The sequence below is a fragment of the Balaenoptera physalus genome, assembly GCF_965194825.1.
Source record: "Balaenoptera physalus genome assembly, chromosome: 11".
NCBI classification, from domain to species: Eukaryota; Metazoa; Chordata; class Mammalia; order Artiodactyla; family Balaenopteridae; genus Balaenoptera; species Balaenoptera physalus.
Window position 1 is genome coordinate 31,227,629 of NC_138896.1, and position 25,144 is coordinate 31,252,772.

A 25,144-nucleotide genomic window follows, 5' to 3' on the forward strand; every position below is an offset into this window, starting at 1 on the left:
CAATGGCCAGCACATGGAAGCAACCAAAGTGTCCATCGACAGATGAATGGCTAAAGAAGATGTGGCACATATATACAATGGAATACTACTCAGCCATAAAAAGAAACGAAATTGAGTTATTTGTAGTGAGGTGGATGGACCTAGAGTCTGTCACACAGAGTGAAGTAAGTCAGAAGGAGAAAAACAAATACCACATGCTAACACATATATATGGAATCTAAAAAAAAAAAAAAATGGTTATGAAGAACCTAGGGGCAGGACAGGAATAAAGACGCAGATGTAGAGGATGGACCTGAGGACTCGGGGAGGGGGAAGGGTAAGCTGGGACGAAGTGAGAGAATGGCATGGACATATATACACTACCAAATGTAAAACAGATAGCTAGTGGGAAGCAGCTGCATAGCACAGGGAGATCAGCTCCGTGCTTTGTGTCCACCTAGAGGGGTGGGATAGGGAGGGTGGGAGAAAGGAGATGCAAGAGGGAGGAGATATGGGGATATATGTATACATATAGCTGATTCACTTTGTTATAAAGCAGAAACTAACACACCATTGTAAAGCAATTATACTCCAATAAAGATGTTAAAAAAAATAATATAAATAAATAAATAAAAATAAAGGTAGAGCTCATGGAACTTGCTTAGAGGGAATTAATCAATGAAGTGAACTAAGATAAAAAATGTTATTTTCACATATAAAAAAAAAATCCTTGGTGAAAACACTCAGATGTATCACATAGTAGCAACAAAGGGAAATTCCAAGGGGGACTCTCCCTTGTTCTGTGCAGAGTTCCATGGATCCTTGAAGAGGATGGTGAGGGCCATGGTGTACTGACAGGCTCCCTGCTTCACAGGATTTTATTTTAAAGGTGCCAGACTTTCCCACTGTATAAGTGAAGCCAGCCTGCGTTCAGTATGCGTGTTGGACTGCTTGAGAATTTGCTCTTGACTAAATCAAAATGGAAGGGTCTGCAGCTCTCACTCAAGGTTAAAGAGAAAGTATGAATTAAATTTTGTGCAATAGTTGCTTTATATACATATTTTCCAGTTGTAAAGTTTGACCCTAAATGACCAAAATATTTAACTGTATCCTTGTACATTTGCTAGACTCTGAAGTTATGTCGACTCATCTGGATATTGCATAAACCTATGAGAATTTTTAGGAATATTATTCAGAATACCTAAAGAGCCTACATATATTAACCTGATATGTTCACTTTTGGATATACAGCCAAATAGAAACCACAAAAAAGGGTTATAGCACCCTCAATCAGGAACATAAAAAAGAAGTCAGTCTTCTATCACTTTAAAGAACTAGTTTGGGCAGAAACTCACATAGCTTTTTATATATTTGCCAACTTAGTTATTACAGAGCATGTTTACAATTTCAGGAAAACATCAGTAAAAATTAGTACTAATACTACATGAGGGTTTACAACTAAACATGGGATTAGGTTGTTTGGTACTAAGTTATTGAAAAAAAGTGATACTTTTCTTAGCACACATTTTATCCCAAGACAGGAAATATTTTATTGGGAACAATTCTCCCCACTACTAGCTTAATAAATTCAGATTAAAAACTTTGAAGCAGGCATTACCCCAATTTAAAGTGTAGTATTTTGATTTTTAGTAACAACTGTATTTTCCTTATATAACCAATCATGCTCCTTCTTCATAGTTTAAAATATATAGAAAAGAAAAAAACTCCTATATTAACATTAATATATTTAGACCCAAAGAGTATAGACCCAAAAAAATCCAATATTTTGAAACAACTCTATTATGAACTAATGTCACAAATATCCTTTTGTGTATTTCTCAATCACTGATGCTTTGTACTTGCTGAGAATTACTCACTTATTTTTAGCACAAAATTCCTTTTAAATCCCTTGAATGTTCTCCTAGAGTCTACAGTTATTTCCTTGGGAAACTTCATATAGCTATTACAATACATTCTTAATACCTTGGACACATAAAACTGGTGGATTATAAAAATCACTCTGGGGGAGCAAATCAACACCAACAGAAACCTTTCTTTTTAGGCTAGGAAATATATTGTATTTTTATTCAGTTAGAAAATTCTGGGTCAAACTTAAATGAACTTTTGATTTCAGGATTACATCAGTCAGAATTCTGAGTTGGCTCCCTTAACACTGCAGTAACATTCTCCTTTCTCTCCCTCTTTCACTCTATCTCACTGAGAACATATATCCAAGCCTCTGCTATCTCTCTGTGATTTTCTGCCTCTTGAGTAACCACTTTGATTATTTTACTGCATATGGACATTTATTTAATGACCTTCTGTAAGTCAAACAAGATTTCTTTACTTTCAAAAATCTTTTCTTTCCTGATTGTAATTCAGTTAAGAAAAAAAATTTTAATTACTGCAGTGTGTACCTGAAAAAGTAGCAGTTCCCTATAATGTTACCCCTGAGATTAATACTATTAAAAGCATAATGTATATACTTCCAGATGTTTGCATACGTGTATGTATGTCTCATGTGCACACTTGTGTGTTTAAATGAAAATGGGATCAAGGTACATACATTCTGATTCTCAACTTGCTTTTTTCAGTTAATAATACATTCTCGCAGCTATAATCTCTGAGGGGAGACAGAAGGAGGACACACAGAAAAGTGCAGGGGTATAATATTATCTAGAAGAACATGTATGATTCGGAAGAGAGGAATCAATGTGACCTGGAATCTTGAGGGAAAAGTTGCTAGAGGAAGTGGTACTTATGCTGAAAGGGAAGGAGTTAAATTACCGTGGGGATGGAAGAGGGGGTGTCCAGCACAATCATGAGGGAGGGGTTGGGGACAGCAAAACATGGCAGATGTGACAAAGCGTAACCTTTGTGCCAAGGTCTTTTCTCTTTGTTTTTACTTAAAGTAATTGTACCCAGGTGGGTTGGGAGAGTTAAAATATTTCGAAGGAACCAGCAGAAACCTGTTGCAGTACTCCAGGCCCAAAATGATGGGCACTGCAGTGGGCGTTAAAAGCAGGGGAATCTACCAGATGTTTTGAGGGAGACTCACCTAACTCTTGGGTAGGGGAATATAGTAAATTACAAACTGACCCAGCAAGCAGAGCCAGCACTCACCTGCATACCGGGTTGCCTCTGCAATGATCCAGATAAACCCTAAAACCTTTCTGGACCTCAGCTTTCTTATCTACAGTGCGTTGGGGGGTGTATGAGGTTTCCAAGGTGCTTCAGCATTCTACCGCGTTTACTGATCTGTGAATATCCTTCTGCTGTGTACCACAGCATACATGAACACGCATAAACATTCCACAGTTCACATGTTGTCACATTGCTGGATGCTGCTGCGACCACTCTGTGTGAAGTTTTCAAGTTCAGCAACCAGTTCCTGCCTAACATGAGGTATTTGGTAGATTACCATTGACATTTGGCCTTTTCCATGCAGAAAGGACTTTGCATTTCAATTGTAAGACTTCCAAGTGTAATCAAAATAAGATTTTTTTAAAAATTCAAGGTGGAAGTGAAAGCAGATGAAAACTTTCATCTTGGTTTAAAAGTTATGTTCTGTGATTCTGTGTTGCTGAAGAAAGTCATGTGTCTTGAGAAGCTGCCAAGAGATACGCCAGCACATAGTTTCTATAACCTTTACGTATGCTTCAGTGAAAGCATGCAGAGAATTTAAATGAAACTGCATGCTGCAGAAGTAATCCAGCCTCATACCTCAAACTGATATAGGCAGAGGCAAATGGTGATTGTCATTGCTGTCCTTGAAAGTATTTTTCAAAGACACAGCAATTTCACATCCACTGACATAAAAACTTTTCACTAAAAATTTAAATTAACAATTATATACTGACAGACTGTTGTGTTCAGGTATTGAACAAGCAAATTATACTACATACTGCATTTGTAGGGATATTTGCTCCCCTGTTTTCATTTAGGTAAGACCCAGAAAGTAAGTTTATCTGACATGGAATTGTGCCTTCTGTTTTGCAAGAACCAGAAAGGCCTGTAACCTTGATAATGAGATGAATGACTATAGCATAACTATTCTCTTTTACCTTTTTTTTGAAGCTATTTCAATTAAATTTTGAAATATTGTTGGGTATTTGGAAAATGTTAGGAATAATTCTTTCAAAGGTAATGCATCCATATATGCCCCTACATGGTAATACTTTGCTATGTTGTAGAACTAGTAAGGTTCAATTTCAGAGAAGCCTCTGAGTTATTAGCATATTTTTATGAGCGTTCAGAAGCACTGCTGATACCTAAAGAAAGCAACGAGTGGGTAGAAGCGCCAGATTAAGCAGAAGACGAACTGGACTTGTAGATGCAAAAGCATGAGTAATCCAGAGATGACCTTACATTTATGTGGCAGTCTGAGATCATCCTCATGTGAGGATGTTCAGGAAGAATAAAAGCTGTGATTAACCTGATATGATTATTTAGTGATATACCTCAGAATAGGTCATTCAAGACCAACCCAAGTTGTACTTCTCACTTTGCCTCTTTATTAACTCTATACTTTAAATTTCTTTTTTCTTTTTTTTACTTCTCTACATCTGAGTGTGCTCAAGCTCAACTTGTAAAATGGAGCTATGAAAACTGTTTATCTTAAAGGTTATTGTCCTGCTGTATGTAAAGAGTAGGCATTGTTATTCTGGTCATGCTATTTTATTAGGCTTATGATTTTTTTACCGCTTGAATCTTTTTCCAGAGATTTCTTAAAGTTCCAGGAATAGAAAAGGACGGCCACTGTGTACTTTAGTGTGAATTACAGAGGGTGATCTGAAGAGAGGCAGAAGGGAGGTGGATTTAGGACAACACAGAAAATAAGAGCCAGCCTTAGTTAATTGTTGGCCAGTGTCTTGTTTTTTATGGGTCTTTGGCTTAAAAAACTGTCTTCCCTCTCTGGAATTTGTACAATTTGATTACAAATATTACAGTTCCTGTTTTGAGATCAGCCATCAAGGATTTATATGCATTTCTTTTGCCTCAATCTACCCATCCATCTGCCCAGTCATTCAGCCAGCCAGCAAATGTTTACCGAGGCCCAGGTAAATCCAAGCCAAGAAATCTCAGCCAACACTGAGATTATAGAAGCAAAGTATAGTTACTATCTTTGAAGAATACATAGTCCATGAAGATTCGGTATTTTCTGACTTTCCCAGTATTTAAGGTGATAGTGTAAGATCAGGAGATAATGTAATCAGATGCTGAATGATTTGGATGCTTTTATGAGACCAAATTTGTCCCAGTTTTTTTGGTTATTTGAAACAAGTCCTGGGGAAGAGAGAGGAGTAAACAGAAATTAGCATGAGGAGCGGATCTGAACCATCCTCATCAGCATCAGGTCCCAGTTAGTGTCTCTGATTTCCTGTTGAGCGCACTTGACCGTGCTGTGAATAGCATGCATGCCCGGTGACATGCAGTGTATATTCTGAGGACATTAGTAGGAGTGCTTCCCAACCTCTTTTATGTCATGGCACTCATAGAAAATGATAACATTTTTATGCCAAGGTAAATGCACAAGGCAGCTGGTAGCCAGATACCAGCCTGGGGTTTCTGCTGCCTCAGCCTTGTGAGGCATCCAGAAGGTTGAGGGGAAACAGTATCCCTCCACACCTGTGACGTGTTTGCAGCACCCCTGTGTACTGTCAGGTACATTACAGTTTGTACGCTCTGTACTAGGCTATCCCCAGATCTGCCTTCTTTGCTGACCCAGGGCCTCACTAATTTCATTTTCTCGTGAACAGTTTAGGCATGTTAATTATAGTGGCTCCATAATACCTTTTAGTAAGATAATGTATAGAGTTTAGAGGATCCCAAAGAAAAATATTGGAGTAAAAAATTACTGTATGTTGGAGACAGCTCTTTATAATGAAAATAGGCTTCCTCAAGGAATTGAGAGTCCTGGGCTTCAGTTCTAACTTGGTCACCTTTCACAAATCATTTCCCTCCGAACCTTAATTTCCTTATCTTTAAAAGAGAGAGATTGAACAAGATGAACTTTATGCTGCTCTCTAGCCATGATTTTGTACTGCCTATAAATCTTTGCTGTTGAGTCAAGTGTGAGTCAAGTGCTTCACATTGTGTGTTTGCTGTATGCTAGGCGCTTGGTGAATAATTTCTACGCATACCCTAGTAGCTTCACGGGGCTCCCAAGATCAAAGGTTACTGCATAGATGCTAGAGGACTTAAAATACATCAACTTACCATAACGATGGATACATGTCATATATTTGTCCAAACTCGTAGAATGTACAACACCAAGGGTGAACCATAATGTAACCTGTGGATTTGGGGTGATAATGATGTGGCAGTGTAGGTTCATCAGTTGTAACAAGCGCACCACTCTGCTGGGGGTGTTGATGGTGGGGAGGCTGTGCGCGTGGGGGAGCACGGGGTATTTGGGAGCTGTCTGTACCTCCTTCTTAATTTTACTGTGAACCTAAAACTACTCTAAAAATTAAATCTTTAAATATGAAAAAAATAAATAAAATAAAATACATCACCATCTAAGCTATCTAAGAATGTATGCAGAAGCCAAATCTTGAATGTCCAATTTTTGGAGGAAAGTTAGTATTAAGAATCTCCTTAGGAACTTTCTTTTTCCGTAGTCATCTGATTCCCTTCTGTCTAGCATGTGTTTGGTGGGTGAGGCTGCCTAGCTGGAGAGTAGCAGAGAAGACCTGGAGGAACGCATGGATAATGAAGGATTGGCTGCATTATAGCCATGTGCCTGCATCATAGACCAAGATGGTAGCATTTGTTTATTCCACAAATGTTTTATTGCTCATTTACCATGTGTCAGATATTTTTTAGGAGCTAGAATTCATAGTCAGACACAGACAGTCAGATGCACATACAGACATGCATACATAATATGTACATACATTAAAGATATCAGTCTCAGAGGTTTTTTGTTTTAATAAACACATTAGATTTGTCATGTTCAAAACACATAAATTATCCCTTCCTTCCTTCCTGTTTTCCATTAGCAAACATTTATTGAGTCATGTATCAGATACATTAAAAAGGACAAAACCAAATCATGCATTCATATATCAAAAAATACTTCTGAGTACATAAAAATTTATCCAGTAATATACCCTTAAGGAAACATGATGTTTCAGATACACACACCACAGGATACATGTACACATACAACACATACATATACCTGCACGTGTGTGGGAGTCATATTTACTTGTACGTGTTCAAAAAGGATACTTGAACCTAGAGAATAAATAAACAAGAGAAGTCTGGGTTTGTGTCAACACACATATGTGTTTGTGAATATGTGTGGAGGAGGTTAGGAAGGAAAAGGTGGAGGGGAGGGAAGGAAGGGAAAAAATAATCAGTGGTCTTAGAAGGAACCACAGTAGTTAGTAAATTTTGCCTTAATTCCCACCCCCCATCTATCTTTTCTCTATGAAACTGCAGCTAATGTGCCATTATTCATTCCATCAACTGATAGATCATTGGAATTAAATTGTCTACTCACCCAAATCAAACAAGATGAAAAAGAATAATTTCAGTTTTAAAAAAATGTAAAAATATCCACAGACGTTAGGAGTGGTACTTATGTATTCCACCAACTGTGATAAAGAAAACTTGCTGAAAGTCCTTCCAAAGCAGAAAAAAATTTTAAATCTCAGGGAATTTTTTTTCCTTTACTGGCCAGAAATTCATTCCAAGAAGTACCAGCCTGTCTCATTTCAAAATGCTTCCCTTGCCAAGGAAGCGGAAGCGGTCATATTCTTTCCCACCGAACTATGGGTGAATTATAATTATCCTACCTCTTGTGGGACAGTGAAGCAGCAAACATCTGCTATACTGAATCCAAAAACCCACGAATGAAACTATACCAAACTGTGAATCATACCTGGACTCAGATTAAAGGATTTGTGTTGTGTTTACCTTTTTCTTTATTTTCTTTGCAATTTAAAATATGGATTTGTTAGCTCTGGCTGTATGTTCTAACTGAGGGGAAATATATGGATTCCATTTGTTGACTCCTATTTTAACATTGAAAAATCCCAGCTTTAAGGCAGATAGGCAATAAGAGTTCATAACAAATTTTCTGTTTGATTTGTTAACACCTCACAGTTTTCTTTTTCTTCAAGAGTGTGGTACAGTTAAAGAAAATTTAGAAGTGCAGAGTCTTAAGAAGTGAGGTCCTTTAGTTTTTTCTTCCACTGTAATAAAAATAACAGAGGACTGGAAAATGGTTTTTAAACTTTTATTTCCAAGAGAAACAAGCTTCAAAACTACTGTTATCATAATTTTATGTATCATGGTACTTATGGTGGTACTAAACTATTCACCTAGAGTAAGAAAAGGAAATGGAACTTCAGTTCTGGGTTTTAGCTGTGAAAACATAAAAGTCTACTTGCTTTAAAAATTGTGTCTTTTTATTTTTATCTACTAGAGAGCAGAAAGACAAACTCGAATTATGGATTCAGCTCAATATGCAGAATTCTGTGAAAGTCGACAATTAAGTTTCTGTAAGTAAGCATTTAACTTTGCTTCATTATATGTTTGAGATTATGTGTTACAGATACACTAAAGTACAGCACCATCTGTGTTCCTTAGAAATTGGTGAGTTTAATACATATATGCATAGTTATAACTATTATGGAAACAGCCTCTGCATTGTAGGGGAGCCTATACAAGGTTTTACCCCACTCTGCTGTTTTGCAGTTAATAGTATTAAGAGGTTTTTAAGGGTACTGGTAATACACAGAGAGCCATGTTAATTATTCACATGACTTTTAGTCAGAAAAATTCCATTTTTTGTAATATTCCCATTTAAATTTCTTTTTTGGTTTCTTAGTCATTTTTACACTAGCATTGCTGATTGTACTTGACCCATAATGGACTGTAGTAGTACAGTCATGACATTTAAAAGCCCCTAATAGTAATAAATACCAAACTTTCCCTTCATGTGTGCATTCTCATATTACCACAATAGAACATATCAACATAAACAGTCTTTTGCATCTTTGTCTGTAAGCTCCCGCTGTGGCGTGCATTCCACGTTAGCAAATTCATTAGTCCACGCTCTTGTACCTATGGCAAAATTAGTGCTGTCCCACCCCTGCACACAGCTTACTAAGAATAGATAAAGGCTCTTGATAAATAGTGGGCTGGATTGTGTACAAAACATCCTTACAGCAACAGTTCAGTGATGACTAAGACTCTCGGGGTGAAGGTCGAAGAGTAAGTGTGATGAAAAGTCCAGTTAAAAATATGACAAAGTAGCACATGACCCTAATCTGAGGGATCATGGACACAATGGTGTCTTTAAACGAAAAGCTATTATGTGGTCACAATAACAATGTATTTGATTTGGAAAAAGAAATGAGAGCTTCATTTATAGATCATAAAGTGCAAATAAATGACACATTTCAAATAGTGCCTCATGTAAATGTCAGTAAAATATAGGAAAACATGTTTGGGAAGATTTTTTTTTTCCTAACTAAATATACTTTGCAGCCTGACTAACAATTTGGCATCATACATCTGTGAAGCATTAAGTAAATGACACTTCAGATCATGGCAATTTCAGCAAATGAGAGGTTTTTGTATTGTAAATTTTAGGTTTAAAAATGGCATTCAAGTCTTTTATAAGTATAAATCTCCATTTTATAAAGTAACATTTAGTGCTATTGAACTATTTTTTTAAATCATATTTTAAATTTAATTTATTTAAAGGAATAGAAGTGCTATTTCACACTAAAACATGTAGTCATTGACGCATCCTAATGCATCTTTTGTTTAAAAATCTGATTTTTCATAACAATTTTTTGATTCGTAACTTAGTAGTAAACTTAGTAGATTAAAAATTAATACATTCCATTTCTGTATAAAATAATTATAGTATAAAGAGTATCTTATGCTTAGTTTTTTTTTCTTTAAAGAAGAGGGATTTGGGCATTTAAAAATATTTCTTGATATGGTACCCATAAGTGCTTCATCATGAAACCTTCGTGGGAGAATCTGTTTTATTATATGCCACAATACTGTCGTTGGGAATGCTCAGTCCAAGGGTCAGCAATTCCAGAACCAGACTCTTTACATTCCGTGCCTGATAGATTACCAAGATATAGGAATTGTGATCCAGCCATTTGTGTCTTTTTAAATATCTGATCATAGCACTCACTAGTTGAGACTACTGGTGCGTTTTAAAATAACATGTCTATAACTTAATAGGCTGAGGGTAAGTTGTAAAACCAGGACACTGATCATTGTTCACCAGTGTTTTGTTGTTACATTTATGTAAGTCAGATAGTCATTTCCCTTAAAGTCTTTTAAAATCTGATATTAATTCACAAAGCTTTAATTTAGTTATAATTTGATAAACCTGTTTCCAGTCCCTTCAACCTGTTGTTTTATGTGTGGATTTTGTAAACAAATACCTAAATTTTCTTTTTAGTTAATCTGAGAGTCTCTTTGTATTTTAATTGATGAGCTTAATTTATATGTATTTAATTACTTATACACTTGGGTTTATATATGCTGTCTTATTTTGTGTTTTCAATTTACTGTGCTTTTTTATTTGGTTTTCCTCCTTTTCTTTGGATTGATTGGGTTTTCTTCATTCCATTTTTCATCAACCAGTTTGTATGTTATATATTCTGTTGCTGTTATTTTAGTTGCTATCCTTAATTTTTCTAAAGTACACCCCTGACTTAAAATTTTTTAAGTTGGTAACTACATGCATACCTCGTTTTATTGCTCTTTGCTTTATTGTGCTTCACAGATGATGTGTTATTTTAGGAATTGAAGGTTTATGGCAACCCTGCATCAAGCAAGTCTATTGGTGCCATTTTTCAAACAGGATTTTTTTTTTTTTCCAAACAGGATTATTTTTAATTAAGCTATTTTTTTAGACATATTGTTATTTTACACTTAGTAGACTACAGTATAGTGTATATATAGCTTTTATATACACTGGAAAACCGAAAAATATGTGTAACTCACTTTATTGCAATATTTGATTTATCGTGGTGGTCTGGAACCAAACCCACAATATCTCTGAGGTGTGCCTGTATCTAAACTTCCCTTCTCAGCCTAACTTTGTTTTTCCCAAGCATCCGTAAGTGCTTAAAGCACTCATTTTTGTCTTAAAAATGGCTTTATTTTGCCCTCATACTTAAATGATAGTTTAGTTAAGTAGGAAATTGTAGACTAATAGTTATTGGTTAAAACATGATTCCATTGTCTTTTAGCCTCTGTCGTTGGTTAGAAATCTGATGTCCACTTGTTTTATGTTTTCCCTGTGGGAGAAAGAAAGAGAATGAAGATATACCCTCGGGTATATGGGGAAATGAACAGGCTGGCAATCAGTGGCCGATCAGTACATATGTATAAAAGGAAAGAAAGAAGGAACCTCTACTATAGAAGTTTCCAGAGAAAACCATGCCCTCTGAGGAAGGTTGTTTTCAGTTTATTCAAAGAACAGTGATTTTGAAGAGATAGAAGTTGCAGAAGGTTTTCTTCAGAGTGGAATGAGCATTACAGAGGGCTCTGCGGGAAGGATCAGGAATGGAAAGGCTGGTGAGAAGGGATGTGGTAGAAATAATGAAATAGTGTGCCGGGGTGAGAGAATGGAATATTGAGAGGAACTTGAATTTTGCCATTGGTCGCTGATGAGAAAGATAAAGTGTATGAGATTTGATAACCTTAAATTTCCATATGAAATTATTAAGTAAAGTAGTTTTATTTCCAGCACAGGCTGAAAACTCAGGTTGTGTCAGAAAGAGGATAATCCCAGGAATTTTTGACCTTTGGTCAAGGTTCTATTTAGACTGTTGATCAATTTCCAGGATTGCCCTTTCTCCTGATATATTGAGAAGAGGGGTGAAGGAGAAGGAACTCATTCAGTTTCATGCCCTCTTACTTCTGGTGAAAACAAACTATCATGACTAAGAGTATCTGTGCCTCTTTTTTTTGGAACCAGCATCACCCTGGAAAGGTCCATCTCTGAAACAGTCCTCCAGGTGACAGGGAGGGAATTAGCTCAGAAAACCTTCACCTGGAAGATTGCTGGCATAGTAGTAACCCAAGTGGTCTTATGCATCTTTTTTGATGTATGGAAAAGTTTGGACCCTACCCTTTTATTAAAGGAATATCTTTCATTTGTTCATTCATTCATTCATTCATTTCTTCCTTCTAGAAATATTTATGGTGAGTGTGCTAATGTCAGGCACTATTCTGGGTGCTGGGATACCACGGTGGACCCATGGTCCTCACCTCTGCATTCTCAGTACGTAAGATCTAGTGGGAAAGCTGACGATTCTGTTGCTTAGGTAGGCAGATCTGACAGAATACCAAGAACTCTTCTTTCCCTTACTTTTAAAATAAAGTTTTTAGAGCACAGTCACAAAATACCTGTTTCCATGTTACTGTCTGTCAAAGGGAGAAGTGAATAGGGTACATTTTATTGATCTTGCCAAATTGCTGCCTGTTGACTTGAACTTCAGAAGTATTCCACAGATGTTAACCAAGTGTTTGTGAGCTATTGCAGCTTACTAGTTAGATGGAATGTTGCATGTCAGAGAGCATTGGGAAGATTGGTTACTTTAGGGAGATAGCTTTAAGCAAGATTATCATAATTCTGCCACAGTTGACAGCTTTGGATATGTGCTTCGATAGCAGGACTTAATGTCTCCTGTGATTTATTTCACAGAAAACTCTTCTGTATGTGGAATCCATGAAGACTTTATCTATAAGGATCAAAACATCATGCTTGGAGTTACTGTTAAGTGTTTTATAGACCTGTGAGACCAGATTAATCAAAAGAATAATCATTGGATTTTTAAAAAGATGATTATGTTATAGATATGATAAAATCTTCACTATCAATCTTTTCCCTCTGGGTTACTAGTTAAATTAGTAATATCTAATGAAGGATCTATGTCAAGTTAGATTCTGCTTAGCACTGTGGTGGTTTAGAGATATTTAACAGAAGGTTCCACATGTGCTTAGTACTGGTAGGTATGCAGAGAGACGTGACGCGTGGTGTTGGTCCACAAAAAACTTGTAATGTGGCTTGAGAAATTATAAGCAGACACAAAAGGATCTCTGATGATATAAGAGTTCAGTAAATGACTAGAGTTGAGGATGTATACCTTTGGCTTGCATGGGCAGGATTCATATGAATGAAACAGAGTGATAGAGTATCCCATGCAGGGGTGAACACAGAGGATCATACTCAAGGCCAGTGACATTTTAATAGGGAATAATATAAAGGCAGGTTGGAATCAGCCTGGGTGGTTTTGAGAGTCAGGCTTAAGAATTTGGACATCTTTGCAATCAGGAAAATGTAACCACAGATTTAGATCAGGCCAGATATCAGTTTATTCTATTTAATTCTAAATTCACAACTTTGAGCCTATTCAAGTAATAGACACATTTTGAAAGGTATTAAAAATACAATTTCTGTATGTTCCTTTTTTATCACTGGTTCTTTCTTGCAGGATTTTCTTTCCACAAGAATAAATTAAAGTTACATCAAGCAAGTAATTCTCTGACTACTGTTATAACATAAGCTATGGCCAATGATAACTTATTCTGACACATTGTAAGAAGTGCTAAACATTAAGTGGTTTAGTATACAGTGTTATGTAGCAGAGATACTAAAGACGCAAATGTATAAGGGATTTCTTGGGGCTAGAATATAAATTCAAAAATGTTGCATATTATATGCATTGTTTTTCCTATGCAATTTTCAATAGAAATGTTTTTCATTTTGTGATAGTAATATGCAGTATTAAAACACTTCCAAAGCTAAATTTTCTATACTTTTTTTTTAATGGCTAGCCAAAAAAGCCTCCAAATTTCGAGACTGGTTGGACTGCAGCAGTTTGGAGATAAAGCCCAATGTCATCGCTATGGAAATTTTAGCATATTTAGCGTACGAAACTGTGGCACAGGTAAGAATTGTAATGTGTCATATCAGGCCATACATAGCTGCTTTCTCCCTATCCCTGTCCATCGTCAATTCTTCTTCCACCTGCTGCTCTACCAGGAATGAGAACAGCCATGAGTTCTCTCCTATGATGATCTCATCATTTTCTAAAATTTAGTTCAGTTATGTTTCTTTGCATCCTCAGCCCCAGTGGGTGTTAGGCTAAAAGTGACTGTTTCTTGCAACTTTAGCCAAACCAGAAATGGAATACTTGCATACTTTTCCTCAACACTGAATTCTAAGTACACATCTCTCTTGTTTAGAGATTATTTTTGAGCTTTGAAAAACAGCTTTCTAGAAATGTACAGTCTACTAAGTGCTTACCAAAATCTGAGTCTGGAATCACTGCCCTCTAGTTTCTCAGAGCATGGTTCTTAGACTACAAGCATCAGCATCTCCTTGGTTCTTGTTTAAAATGTAAATTTCTCAGCTACACCCCAGAGCAGACCTACTGAATTAGAATCTCGGAGCTTGGAACCCAGAAATATGTATTTTAAAATGTTTCCCAGGGGCTTCCCTGGTGGCACAGTGGTTGAGAATCTGCCTGCTAATGCAGGGGACACGGGTTCGAGCCCTGGTCTGGGAAGATCCCACATGCCGCGGAGGGACTAGGCCCGTGAGCCACAACTACTGAGCCTGCGCGTCTGGAGCCTGTGCTCCGCAACAAGAGAGGCCGCGATAGTGAGAGGCCTGTGCACCGCGATGAAGAGTGGCCCCCGCTTGCCGCAACTAGAGGAAGCCCTCGCAGAGAAACGAAGACCCAACACAGCCCAAAAAATAAATAAATAAATAAATAAATAAATAATTAAAATGTTTCCCAGGTTTTCCCTGGTGGTCCAGTGGTTAAGAATCTGCCTTCCAGCGCAGGGGACACAGGTTCGATCCCTGGTTGGGGAACTAAGATACCACATGCCACGGGACAGCTAAGCCCCTGTGCCACAGCTACAGAACCCATGCACCCTGGAGCCCACACACCACAACTAGAGAGCCCTAGCGCCACAACTAGAGAGCCTGCATGCCGCAACTACTGAGCCTGTGCACTCTGGAGCCCATGCACCACAACTAGAGAGAAGCCCCCGCCGCAGTGAAACATCCCGCGGGCTGCAACTAAGACCTGACTAAGCCAAAAATAAATTAATTAATTAATTTAAAAAATTAAATAAAATGTTTCCCTAGTGATTACAAACTTTGAGAACCACTCCACTAGGAGGTCAGACTATATCATTTATGTTCATGAGTAGGTCCATTTACCAGCCAATGAAAGCATATGCTCATGTCCACAATGCAGATTTTTAGGCAGACAATATTATCAATAACATTTGGGATATATTGCTTTTAGCTTTACCATTTCAGTGACACTGATGATTATTTCCATTTGTGTGACTTTAGTTTCATTGCTCTGATCTTCTAGTTAGTGGATCTGGCTCTTCTTGTGAGGCAGGACATGGTAACCAAGGCAGGAGACCCCTTCAGCCATGCCATTTCTGCCACCTTCATTCAGTATCACAGCTCTGCTGAGGTAAGTATTAAAAAAAATCTGTCTTTGACCCATCTGTGGATTTTTTTCTCATGTCTGGTATTTACATGTAGTTCTAAGAAAAAGATTGTGTAGGAATATATAGCCTTCAGTCAAAGAATCTTAATACATTCAACATTCAAACAAATACCTACTATGTACCAGGCCCTAACAATCCACTTAATACAATGATTTTTTTTCACCTTCTCCCGGCCTTATTTAGCTTTCCTGGCCCTTCGGTGAAAGCACACCTCTCATTTCCATGGGAGATAAACACCTGGTTTAGGTAATTGAATAACATTGAGAAAAGTTATTTCTTTTTGCTTCAAAGATGAGAGAATTATTATTATTCGTGTAATAATAATTCCTGGCATTTATTGATAGTTTTACTTTCCAGTTATTGATTTATCTCTAAACATGATTTAAAGAAGCATGGCTCCATTTATCCTTTGTGTTTCAATTGGCCCTATCATATGATAATCACATCCTTTCTGATTCCATTTATGTTGCTGGGATCCCCACCTGTGGAGACTATAAAGTCATCTTGCCAACTTTAAGACTTTGTGGAATAACTGTGTATCATTTTTGGCATAAAAAATATTCTCTGTAAGCAGCATGTGCCTAAAAACCAGAAATATAATATCTATTTAATGAATTTGCCAATAATTTGACTTTTTTTTACTAACATAAACATCAGTTTCATATAATTCAACCTAATAACCATAGAGAAGGCAGCAAGGAGCTTAGGTTAACATCTGCATGTATAATTGTGAAGTGAACTTTGGATCAAGTTGGGTGAAACATATATACTGAAAATGGTTAAGCCATTCAAAGAATCTGAAGAAAACTGTAAATCCTTTCTCCGTAAAGACATTTGCAAATTTTGTACACAATTTCAGGGTGTTGAGAAACCGTCTGAAACCATTCTGCAGATATAAGGGATCTGTGAACCCAGTGAACTCCAAATTTAGGTATATCTCTGCTCTAGGATACTTATAAAATATATAAAGATATCTGCCTATATCTTATTACATGCCAAAAGTTTGACATCTTTTTATGCCCCTTGTAGAACCAGATTGGCTTAGAACTAAAGTAGGAATTAAAATGTTTATGCTCATTAAAAATCCATTTTTGTCTTGGAAAAGGTCATACATTATTATCAGCGAATATACTTTAAAAGTCCCTAAAGCTTACCCAGTTGATTAAACACTGTTTGTTTTCTTTATGTTACAAACCCAAATTATGATGTCAAAGAACACCCTTTAAACTGTCTTTGATACATGTTCACTTTATGAATATGTGTATAAGTATGCTTTTCATTAACATCAGACAAATTCGTTGTAACATTTCTAATTGAAGAAATTTACGGTGAACATAACAAGCCTAGTTTTCCCTTAACCCTCAAGGGATTGCTTACGTGGCTAGGAAAACTCTTTATGTCCCTCCCACTTTCTCAGTTCTCCAGGGTGGCCAAGCTGCCCTGGGCAACTGCTCAGCAACCACAGCTGCTATTCCCAGCTACCCAGCCGTTAAGAAAGATGGCTTATGTGTGCTGAATTTCCTGGGCTCTCTGGGAGGTGGGAGCATGAACGTCAGGAAGTATCCTGGCTAAATATGTTAGTACAAGCCTCAAGCTTTTCCCTGACTCGCCAGACACCCCTCCTCCGACGTGACTGGTGGTCAGAATGAACATTCGGAGAGACTGGAAGTCTTTCTGCCCTTTATTACCTGACACGACACAAAAAGAATGGCCACTCTAGGGTAGGAATCTTACACATCAACACTGCAAAGCAGCAACCACTATCAAGGGCCTGCTTTAAGGACTTTACCAAATTAGGTACAAATGGGGGCTCTGGAGACTAATATGATCTGTATTTAGGGAGATAGAACATTCTGTAAAACAACCCAGGAAGTAAATTAACAAGCAAACAAACAAACAATTCAAGATTGTGTGTACTAATTTCCAAATGAGTGGCATAGACAGAAATTTCAGAGATTAAAAACAACTCCCTAATTACCATGAAAGAAGACTTCAGAGAGGAAGTTGGGTGTTGTAGGAAAAATAAGACTTTTATGAGATGGTGAAAGTGGGGAAAATACTCTAGGCCTCAGAGGCAGCATAAGTGTAATTGTACTGGGGGGAGAAAAACTGTGATTAAAATATTCAAGTCAAGAATTCATCGAGAAGGGGTAGTGGGGAGTTAGATTAGAAAATAAAGGCCTTAGACACTTAGAGTTATTAAGGAAGAATTGAAAGTTTCTTGGCTAAAGGTTGATGAGTTCAAAAGGGTATTTTAAGAAGATCCAGATGGAGGTGCTATGTACAGTAGCTTGGAATTGGAAACTCAAGGCATGGAGTTAACACAGTGCATTCTATCTTAATAATTATCGTTCTTGAACACTAACTATATAAGGAACTGAGCTAGTTAAGCTTGGGTTTCTCAGATTACCAAGGTTAATTTCAATTTGAGTTAATTTTCTAGATTTTGTTTTCTAATATATGGTTTATATACTGGAAGCAATGATCTCTAGGAGTTACCTTGTTTTTTCTAAGAACAACTCATGCCACATTAGGTTTATTCCTTCTTGTTTGATGTTTCTATGCAAGCAGATCAAAGAAATACTATTGAAAACAATATCTGAATTTCAGCAAAACATTTTACAAAGCCTAGCATAAGTTTTAAAATACATTACAGAAAATTGTAGGCCAGTAGATAGTATGAGGATAATGTAGAATTAACAATACCATGCATGAAAAAGACTTAGAAACTTTTATTTGCCTGTACATTTCTTAGGAGCCAATATTGTGATGTTACTGAAAAGAAAATGTTTTTTGTTTTGTTTCAGTGTTTAGGCACCATCCTATAGGATGAACATTGACAAAGTGAAGGATGTCTAAAGGAGAGTAATGGGCGGGAGGAGAAACCTGAAAGCATGTCTCATAATAAGTGGTGGAAGGAACTTGAGGTGTTTGACCTATAGAAGAGAAGAGGCTGTGAAATAAACAGTCTTCAAATATTTGAAGTGCTTCCACATGGAAGAGAGAACAGACTTACAGTCATAACCAAAGAAAGCAGATAGATATGAGGCATATTCTGAATGAAGGAAGGAACTAGGTGTTGGAGGAGCTAGAGATATATCTACAGTGACCCTAAAGCACTGAGTTTGAGTTACTAGGCGAAGGCTGGTCACCATGTTACAAAGAATGTCTGGAAGGCATCCTGTTTGGGGGGAAAGTTTAGAACTTCCTTTTGAGTAAGTTTGAAACACTGAGAAAACTTCTCAGTAAAAATATCTCTATTTGACAAAATCAGCAGAAATTTTGGAAGCTGTATCTGAGGAATCCTGATTTTTATCTAAATGATCAGACAGATTAAAAATTAATATATTTAGACCCTTAGGGGTAAGATGGTGACATCATTTCTGTGGACTGGATAATAATAAACTGTGTTTTTATAACTTTCAAATATTACTGAATTCATGAGATGTTAAACAAACTCAAATGTTAGTAGAAGTTCTGGTTGCTTGATTTCAAAGCCACATCTCTTTGGACAGGGGTCTTGCCTAAGGTCCTACCCAGAGTCTCCTGAGAACACACCTCCTCCTACACCGAGCGCTCCATCATCTGGATCACAGCTCTCAGGGAGAACCACATCAGGATCCCTAGGGAATGGGAGTGCTGGACAAGACTCAGCTAAAACCAAACAAAGGAAAAGAAAAAAGGTCAGTGATATTTTTTCTTTTTCTTTTTTTTTTTCCTTTCTTTTTTCTTTTTGGTGCAGGGTGGAGAGGTCTTGTTGAGTATGGAAAATGTGTTCTATTTTTCTCATAAATCTGATTTTTAGAAGCAGCCAGTTTACAGCAAGATAATTGATTTTTTCTAATATAAAAATTTTCAAACACAAAAAAGTTAAAAGAATTGTAGAGCGAATGTCATATATCTGCCATCTAGATTCTACAGTTAACATTTTTTTTAAAGATTTTTTTTTTAGAGTAGTGGTATCTCAATGTGGTTTTTTTGTTTTCTTTTGTTTTTTTATTTATTTTTGGCTGCGTTGGGTCTTCGCTGCTGCACTCGGGCTTCCTCTAGTTGTGGCGAATGGGGGGCTACTCTTTGTTGTGGCGCGCGGGCTTCTCATTATGGTGTCTTCTCTTATTGTGGAGCACGGGCTCTAGGCGTGCAGGCTTCAGTAGTTGTGGCACGCGGGCTCAGTAGTTGTGGCTCGCGGGCTCTAGAGCACAGGCTCAGTAGTTGTGGCGCACGGGCTTAGTTGCTCCATGGCATGTGGGATTTTCCCAGACCATGGCTCAAACCCGTGTCCCCTGCATTGGCAGGCAGATTCTTAATCCCTGTGCCACCAGGGAAGCCTACAATTAACATTGTACTATATTTAATATATTAACTATATATTTACTATATTTACATTTACTATATATATGCATCCAGTTGTTCTTTAATCCATCCATCTGTTCATTTTTTTTAATACATTGAAAAGTAAGCTGCATACATCAGCTTACTTTTCATTCCTAAACACTTCATTATGTATAATTTGTTTATGGTTCCTTTTTTTTAAAGGTAACATTTATATTCAGTATACCACTCAATTCTTAAGTATACCATTTGATGAATTTTGACAAATGTATAAATTTGTTGTTTTCTAATCCCTTCTCAAGATAAAAAACATTACCATCAGTTCAGAAAGTTCCTTCATACCTCCTCCAGACAATCCTGTCACCATCCTCAGAAAGGCAAACACTGTTCTGTTTTTTTCATCATACATTAGTTTTTTCCATTCTAGAACCTCATATAAAGAGAATATAGTATGTATACTCTTTTGTGTGAAATTTCTTTCAGGACATTTTTGAAGTTTATGTTTTTCAGTATAAGTATAATTTATTCTTCTTTATTGATGAGTAAGTTGCTTGTGTATATCTGTTTACTCATTCTCATTTTCGGTGGACACCTAGGCTATTTCCAGTTTTTGAGGTATTATGAATAAACCTGTTATGAGCATTATTGTACAAGTCTTTATGGACAAATGCTTTCATTTCTCTTAGGTAGATAGCTAGGAATTAAATTACTGGGTCATAGAGTAGCTGTGTGTTCAGTTTTTAAAGAAACTGCAAGAATTTTTTTCCCAAATGGTTGTATCATTTTATACTTTCTTAGCAATATATGAGAATTTCAGTTGCTCCACATGCTCATCAACATTTGGTGTTGTCATTGTTTTTACTTTTAACCATTCTGATGGATATTTAATAATAATTCACTATAGGTTGAGTTTGTATTTTTCTGGTGACGGATAATGCTGAGCATTTTTTCATGTGCTGATTGGCCATTCATATATCTTCCTCAAGGAGGAGTCTCTTCACATATTTCACACAATATTTTTGAGATAGGGTTGTCTCTTGTTACAATTTGTAGGAGTTCTTTATATATTCTGTATAACAATCCTATGTCAAATATATGTTTTTCACATATCTTCTCTCTGTAGTTCACCTGTTCATTGTCTTAATGGTGTATTTTGTTGAGCAGAAGCTTTGAACTTCTAATGAAGTCTGATTTATCCAGTGTTTTCTTTTGTTTATTGTTTTCTATGTTCTGTCTAAGAAAGCTTCGACTACTCCCAATTCATGATGATATTCTCCTGTGTTTTCTTCTGGAAGCTTTTTAGCTTTACCTTTTATGTTAAGTTCCATTAACCAAGTCAGATTAAGTTTTGTGTCTTTTATGAGTTGAGGCATGTTCACTTTTTTACATATATCTAGTTATTGCAGAACCATTTGTTGAAGACTCTTTTCTCCTATTGGATTGCTTTGGTGGCTTTGAGAAAATCAAATGACCATGTATCTGTGTTGATGTATTTCTGGGATTTCAATTTTGTTTTATTGACTTGTCAGTTCTTTTGTCATTGTCATCTGCCTTGATTACCGTAGCTTATAGGAGGTCTCAAAGTCAGGTAGTGTAGGTCCTCAAACTTTTATTTTTCAGGTTTAATATGGATATGTTGTATCCTTGGATTTCTATGTAAATTTTAGAATTAAAATTTAGTTTCTACCCAAAAAAAGAAAGAAAGAGAGGGAGATATAGAAAGAGAGAAAGAAAAAGGAAAAGCCTAGTGGGATTTTGAAGGGGATTGGATTGAAATTTTACATCAATTTGAGGATATAAATGTCTTCACAATACCAAGTCTTATAATACGTGAACATGGCATATCTCTCCATTTACTTATCTTTATGAAATCTCTCTTTTCATCACTGGCAGTACTATCCATCTTGAACTGTTTTATCTGATTAATATAGCTATTCCAGCCTTCTTATGCTATTTAAATGACCTATGGTTTTCTCTCCATTTCCTTTCAGTATATCTGTATCTTTAATATTTAAAGTACATCTCTTTTAAACAAAAAATTGTTGACTCTTGCTTCTTTTTCCTTTCTTTCTGTATCTTTTAATTTTAGTCTTTAAATCTGTGATGCTTAATGTATGTATTGACATGGTTCGGATATAGGTCAGCTAGTTTGCTGCTTGTTTTCTCTATTTTTTTTTTCTGTTTTTCTTTCCTAGCTTCTTTTGGGTTTAATTATACACTCCTTTAGAAATCCATTTTAATGTATCTACTGATTTCTTAGTGATATCTGTTTGCATCATTTTTTAGTGGTTATGCTAAGGACTACAATATAGATACTTAAATTTTCAATGTACTTAGAGTTGTTATTGTACTGTTTTACTTACATGAAATGTAAGACTTCTATATTTATATAGGTTTATCTACTTTAGTCTTGTTCTTTATGCTATAGTTGATATACATCTTACGTTGACATGTTATAAACCATAACACTATTTTTGCCTTAAATAATCAAATGACTTTAACATTTACCATTTCTACTGTCCCTCTATTTTTGATGATCAGACTTTCCTTCTGGTATCATTTTCCTTTTTTGTTCTACTAAATTTTATTTAGCACTTGTTATAGCACTTGCTGGCTGGTGATGATTCCTCTTAATTTTCATTTTTCTGAAAATATCTTTACTTTTCCTTCATTTCTGGAAGATACTTTCTCTGGCTATAGAATTCTGGATTGGCAGTTTCATTTTCAATACTTTAATTATATAATTCCACTGTTTTCTAGCATCCTTTTTCTTTTAATCACGTCAGTAGATTTTGTAGTTTTGTTTCTGTGTATGTAATGTGTTATTTTTCTCTGGTTGCTTTCAAAATTGTATCTTTATTTTTGGTTTTCAGCAGTTTGACTATGATATCCATAGAAATGGTTTTCTTTTATATTTATTCTGCTTAGGGTTCACTGAGCTTCTTGAAAATGAAATATTTTTAAATTTGGGGGGAATTATCAGCAATTATTTCTTAAGATATTTTGTCTGCCTCATGCTCCCTCTTCTCCCCTTCTGAGACTCCAAGTACATATTCGTTAGTTACTTGGATATTGTTCCACATATCCCTGAAGCTCTGTTTAATTTCTCTTTCAATCTTTTCTCTCTGTTCTTCAGATTGGATAACTTCTGTTGATCTTCCTTTATGTTCCAAACTCTATCTACTGTCAGCTTCAATCTTAACACTCATCCAGTAATGTCTTAGTTCTGATATTTTATTTTATAGTTGTATAATTTCTTTTTGATTTCTTTGTGTAGTTTACATTTTTCTACTATTATTTTTTATCATTTATTACAAGTTTATTTTATTTCATAATAGCTGCTTTAAAATCCTTGTATGATAAATTAAATACCTGGATTATTTTAGTCTCCATTGAGTATAAGTCACAGTTTCTTGTATTGTTGCATGTCTAGTAATTTTAAATTATATTCTGGACATTGTGAGTAATATATTGTAGAGATTTCAGATTCTGTTGTATTCCTATGAAGAGAGTTGTTGTTGGTGGTGGTGGTGGTGCGTGCATATGTATTTAAGCAGGCAGTTTACTTTTCTAGATTGAACTCTAAAGTCCAAACTCAAATTCCTCTTCAGCAGCTAGATTCTCTCTTCGCTTCACTTAACTTCACCTGATTACCTGGGGTTTTTGGATTTGGTACCACAAAGGAATAGTTAAGAAGTTAGTCAAAGACTGGGTTAAATTTATACACTGAATTTGGAACTTCCCTTCTTTGATTCTGTCCTTTTTGGGATTTTCTTTTTCACTTTACACATACTATGGCTGCCCTGAACTCTGGCCTATAGTTCTTCATGCCTCTAAGGTCATGTCCTCCCTATACTGACTGGAGCCTATCCTTGGGCTAAAACAGTAAAAACAGAAAACTCAACCCACAGCCATTCCCTTCTTCTAAATATAGGTACGCCCCCTTTCAGTTTCTGCCTGGGTTAGATCAGTCTCTTTTGCTTTCAGGTACTTGTTTTTTATAATTTGTCCAAAGTTTATACTTTTATCTACAAGTTCGCTGGCGCAATAGGAACCATTTGCCATTATTAGTAGTGGAGCTATGCCGAGATATAATTTTATAACTGATAGTAAGCAGATTTAAATTTCATCCTCACATCTGAACTCCCCCTTTTGTTTTCAAAATGACAGAGCTCACTGATTATTTATAAAGGGAAACTCTGAACTATAAGGAACTTCTATATTATAAAGTAGTTTTAAAGATTTTCAGCTGTAGTGCTGTCCAACTCATTCAATAAATAAAACTAGGCTAATAAAATGTTACCTAAAAGACCTCTTCAGTGGATTTGCTTTACAAAGTATGTAGGAAGTTGTAATTAACCTGGTTATTATGCATACATAAAATAATTAATTTTTTCTCTATTTACTCATCCACATCTTTCTACGTTCAAGCTCTTGCTATATTTTGATTTTTACTCACTGGAAACCTCAGCTATGTTGGTAACATGGTACAGTTCATTCTACGTAAAATAATAAAGCCTCTATTACGCACTAGCTATGTGTACTAGAAGCCAAGGGATTTGATGTATAACCATATCTTAATACTATCATTTTAATCTTGGGAGTGTCCCTTATCTTCACTCTCTCATCTATAACATAGGGAAGGAGTTGGGGAAGTTTAGAATAGATAATATTGTGTGTTTTTTCTAAATTTTATAATTATGAATCCTTGAATTTGGTGATTCTTTCTTGTCTTCTCTCCAATACCTTTTTTAGTTTTAATTTCCTTAGTTAAAAAAAAAAATCTCTTCCTAGTTATATAGAATGACAAATTTAACATCTCAATTAAATTTTGAAATGAGAAAATTAACTGTATTATACTATAGCCTTTGGCCAAAGAATGGCCCAACTTCATCTGAAAAGAAATCCTCTATAGACACAAAGCACTGAGAGAGCTCTATGTACAAGAGTGAGGAGAAAGAAGACACTTGCCTGCCCACTCAGGTCATACATCAACCCATGTGGTCGGTGAGTGACAGAAGTCAGTAATAGTGCTACTAACCTTTCACTTGCTCTAACCTGAGATATGTATTACTCCTCTGTAAAATCTAATGTTTCAAGTTTAACGAAAGATCTAGTCCACCATTATGGATGTGAAAAGAATAAGAGGCAATTATCTGAGATTCCAGGTCCTTCTTAAATATCAGATTACCCGGCACGGGGAAGGCTGAGAAAGGATAAAATTTCTTTAAAAGCTGTTTCTTCCCAACAACTCTTAAGTTCAGAAGAAAAGAGTCAGGAGAGGTACAGACTTTTG

The 25,144-nt window shown here is 36.1% G+C and overlaps 1 protein-coding gene across 12 annotated transcripts in view; it reads left to right on the plus strand.

Annotated features, from left to right (window-relative positions):
• Positions 1 to 25,144, plus strand: part of SUPT3H (SPT3 homolog, SAGA and STAGA complex component) — a 446,064-nt gene that overhangs the window by 310,124 nt on the left and 110,796 nt on the right. For 11 of the 12 annotated variants that reach the window (XM_082412497.1, XM_082412496.1, XM_082412492.1 and 8 more), the window contains 4 exons: positions 8,417 to 8,492; positions 13,813 to 13,925; positions 15,372 to 15,479; positions 19,032 to 19,199. The exons of the other annotated variant lie outside the window; for it this stretch is intronic. In XM_082412497.1, the coding sequence (XP_082268623.1) occupies positions 8,417 to 8,492; positions 13,813 to 13,925; positions 15,372 to 15,479; positions 19,032 to 19,199 (465 nt within the window). The remainder of the gene's footprint in view (positions 1 to 8,416; positions 8,493 to 13,812; positions 13,926 to 15,371; positions 15,480 to 19,031; positions 19,200 to 25,144) is intronic. 12 annotated transcript variants of the gene reach the window in all.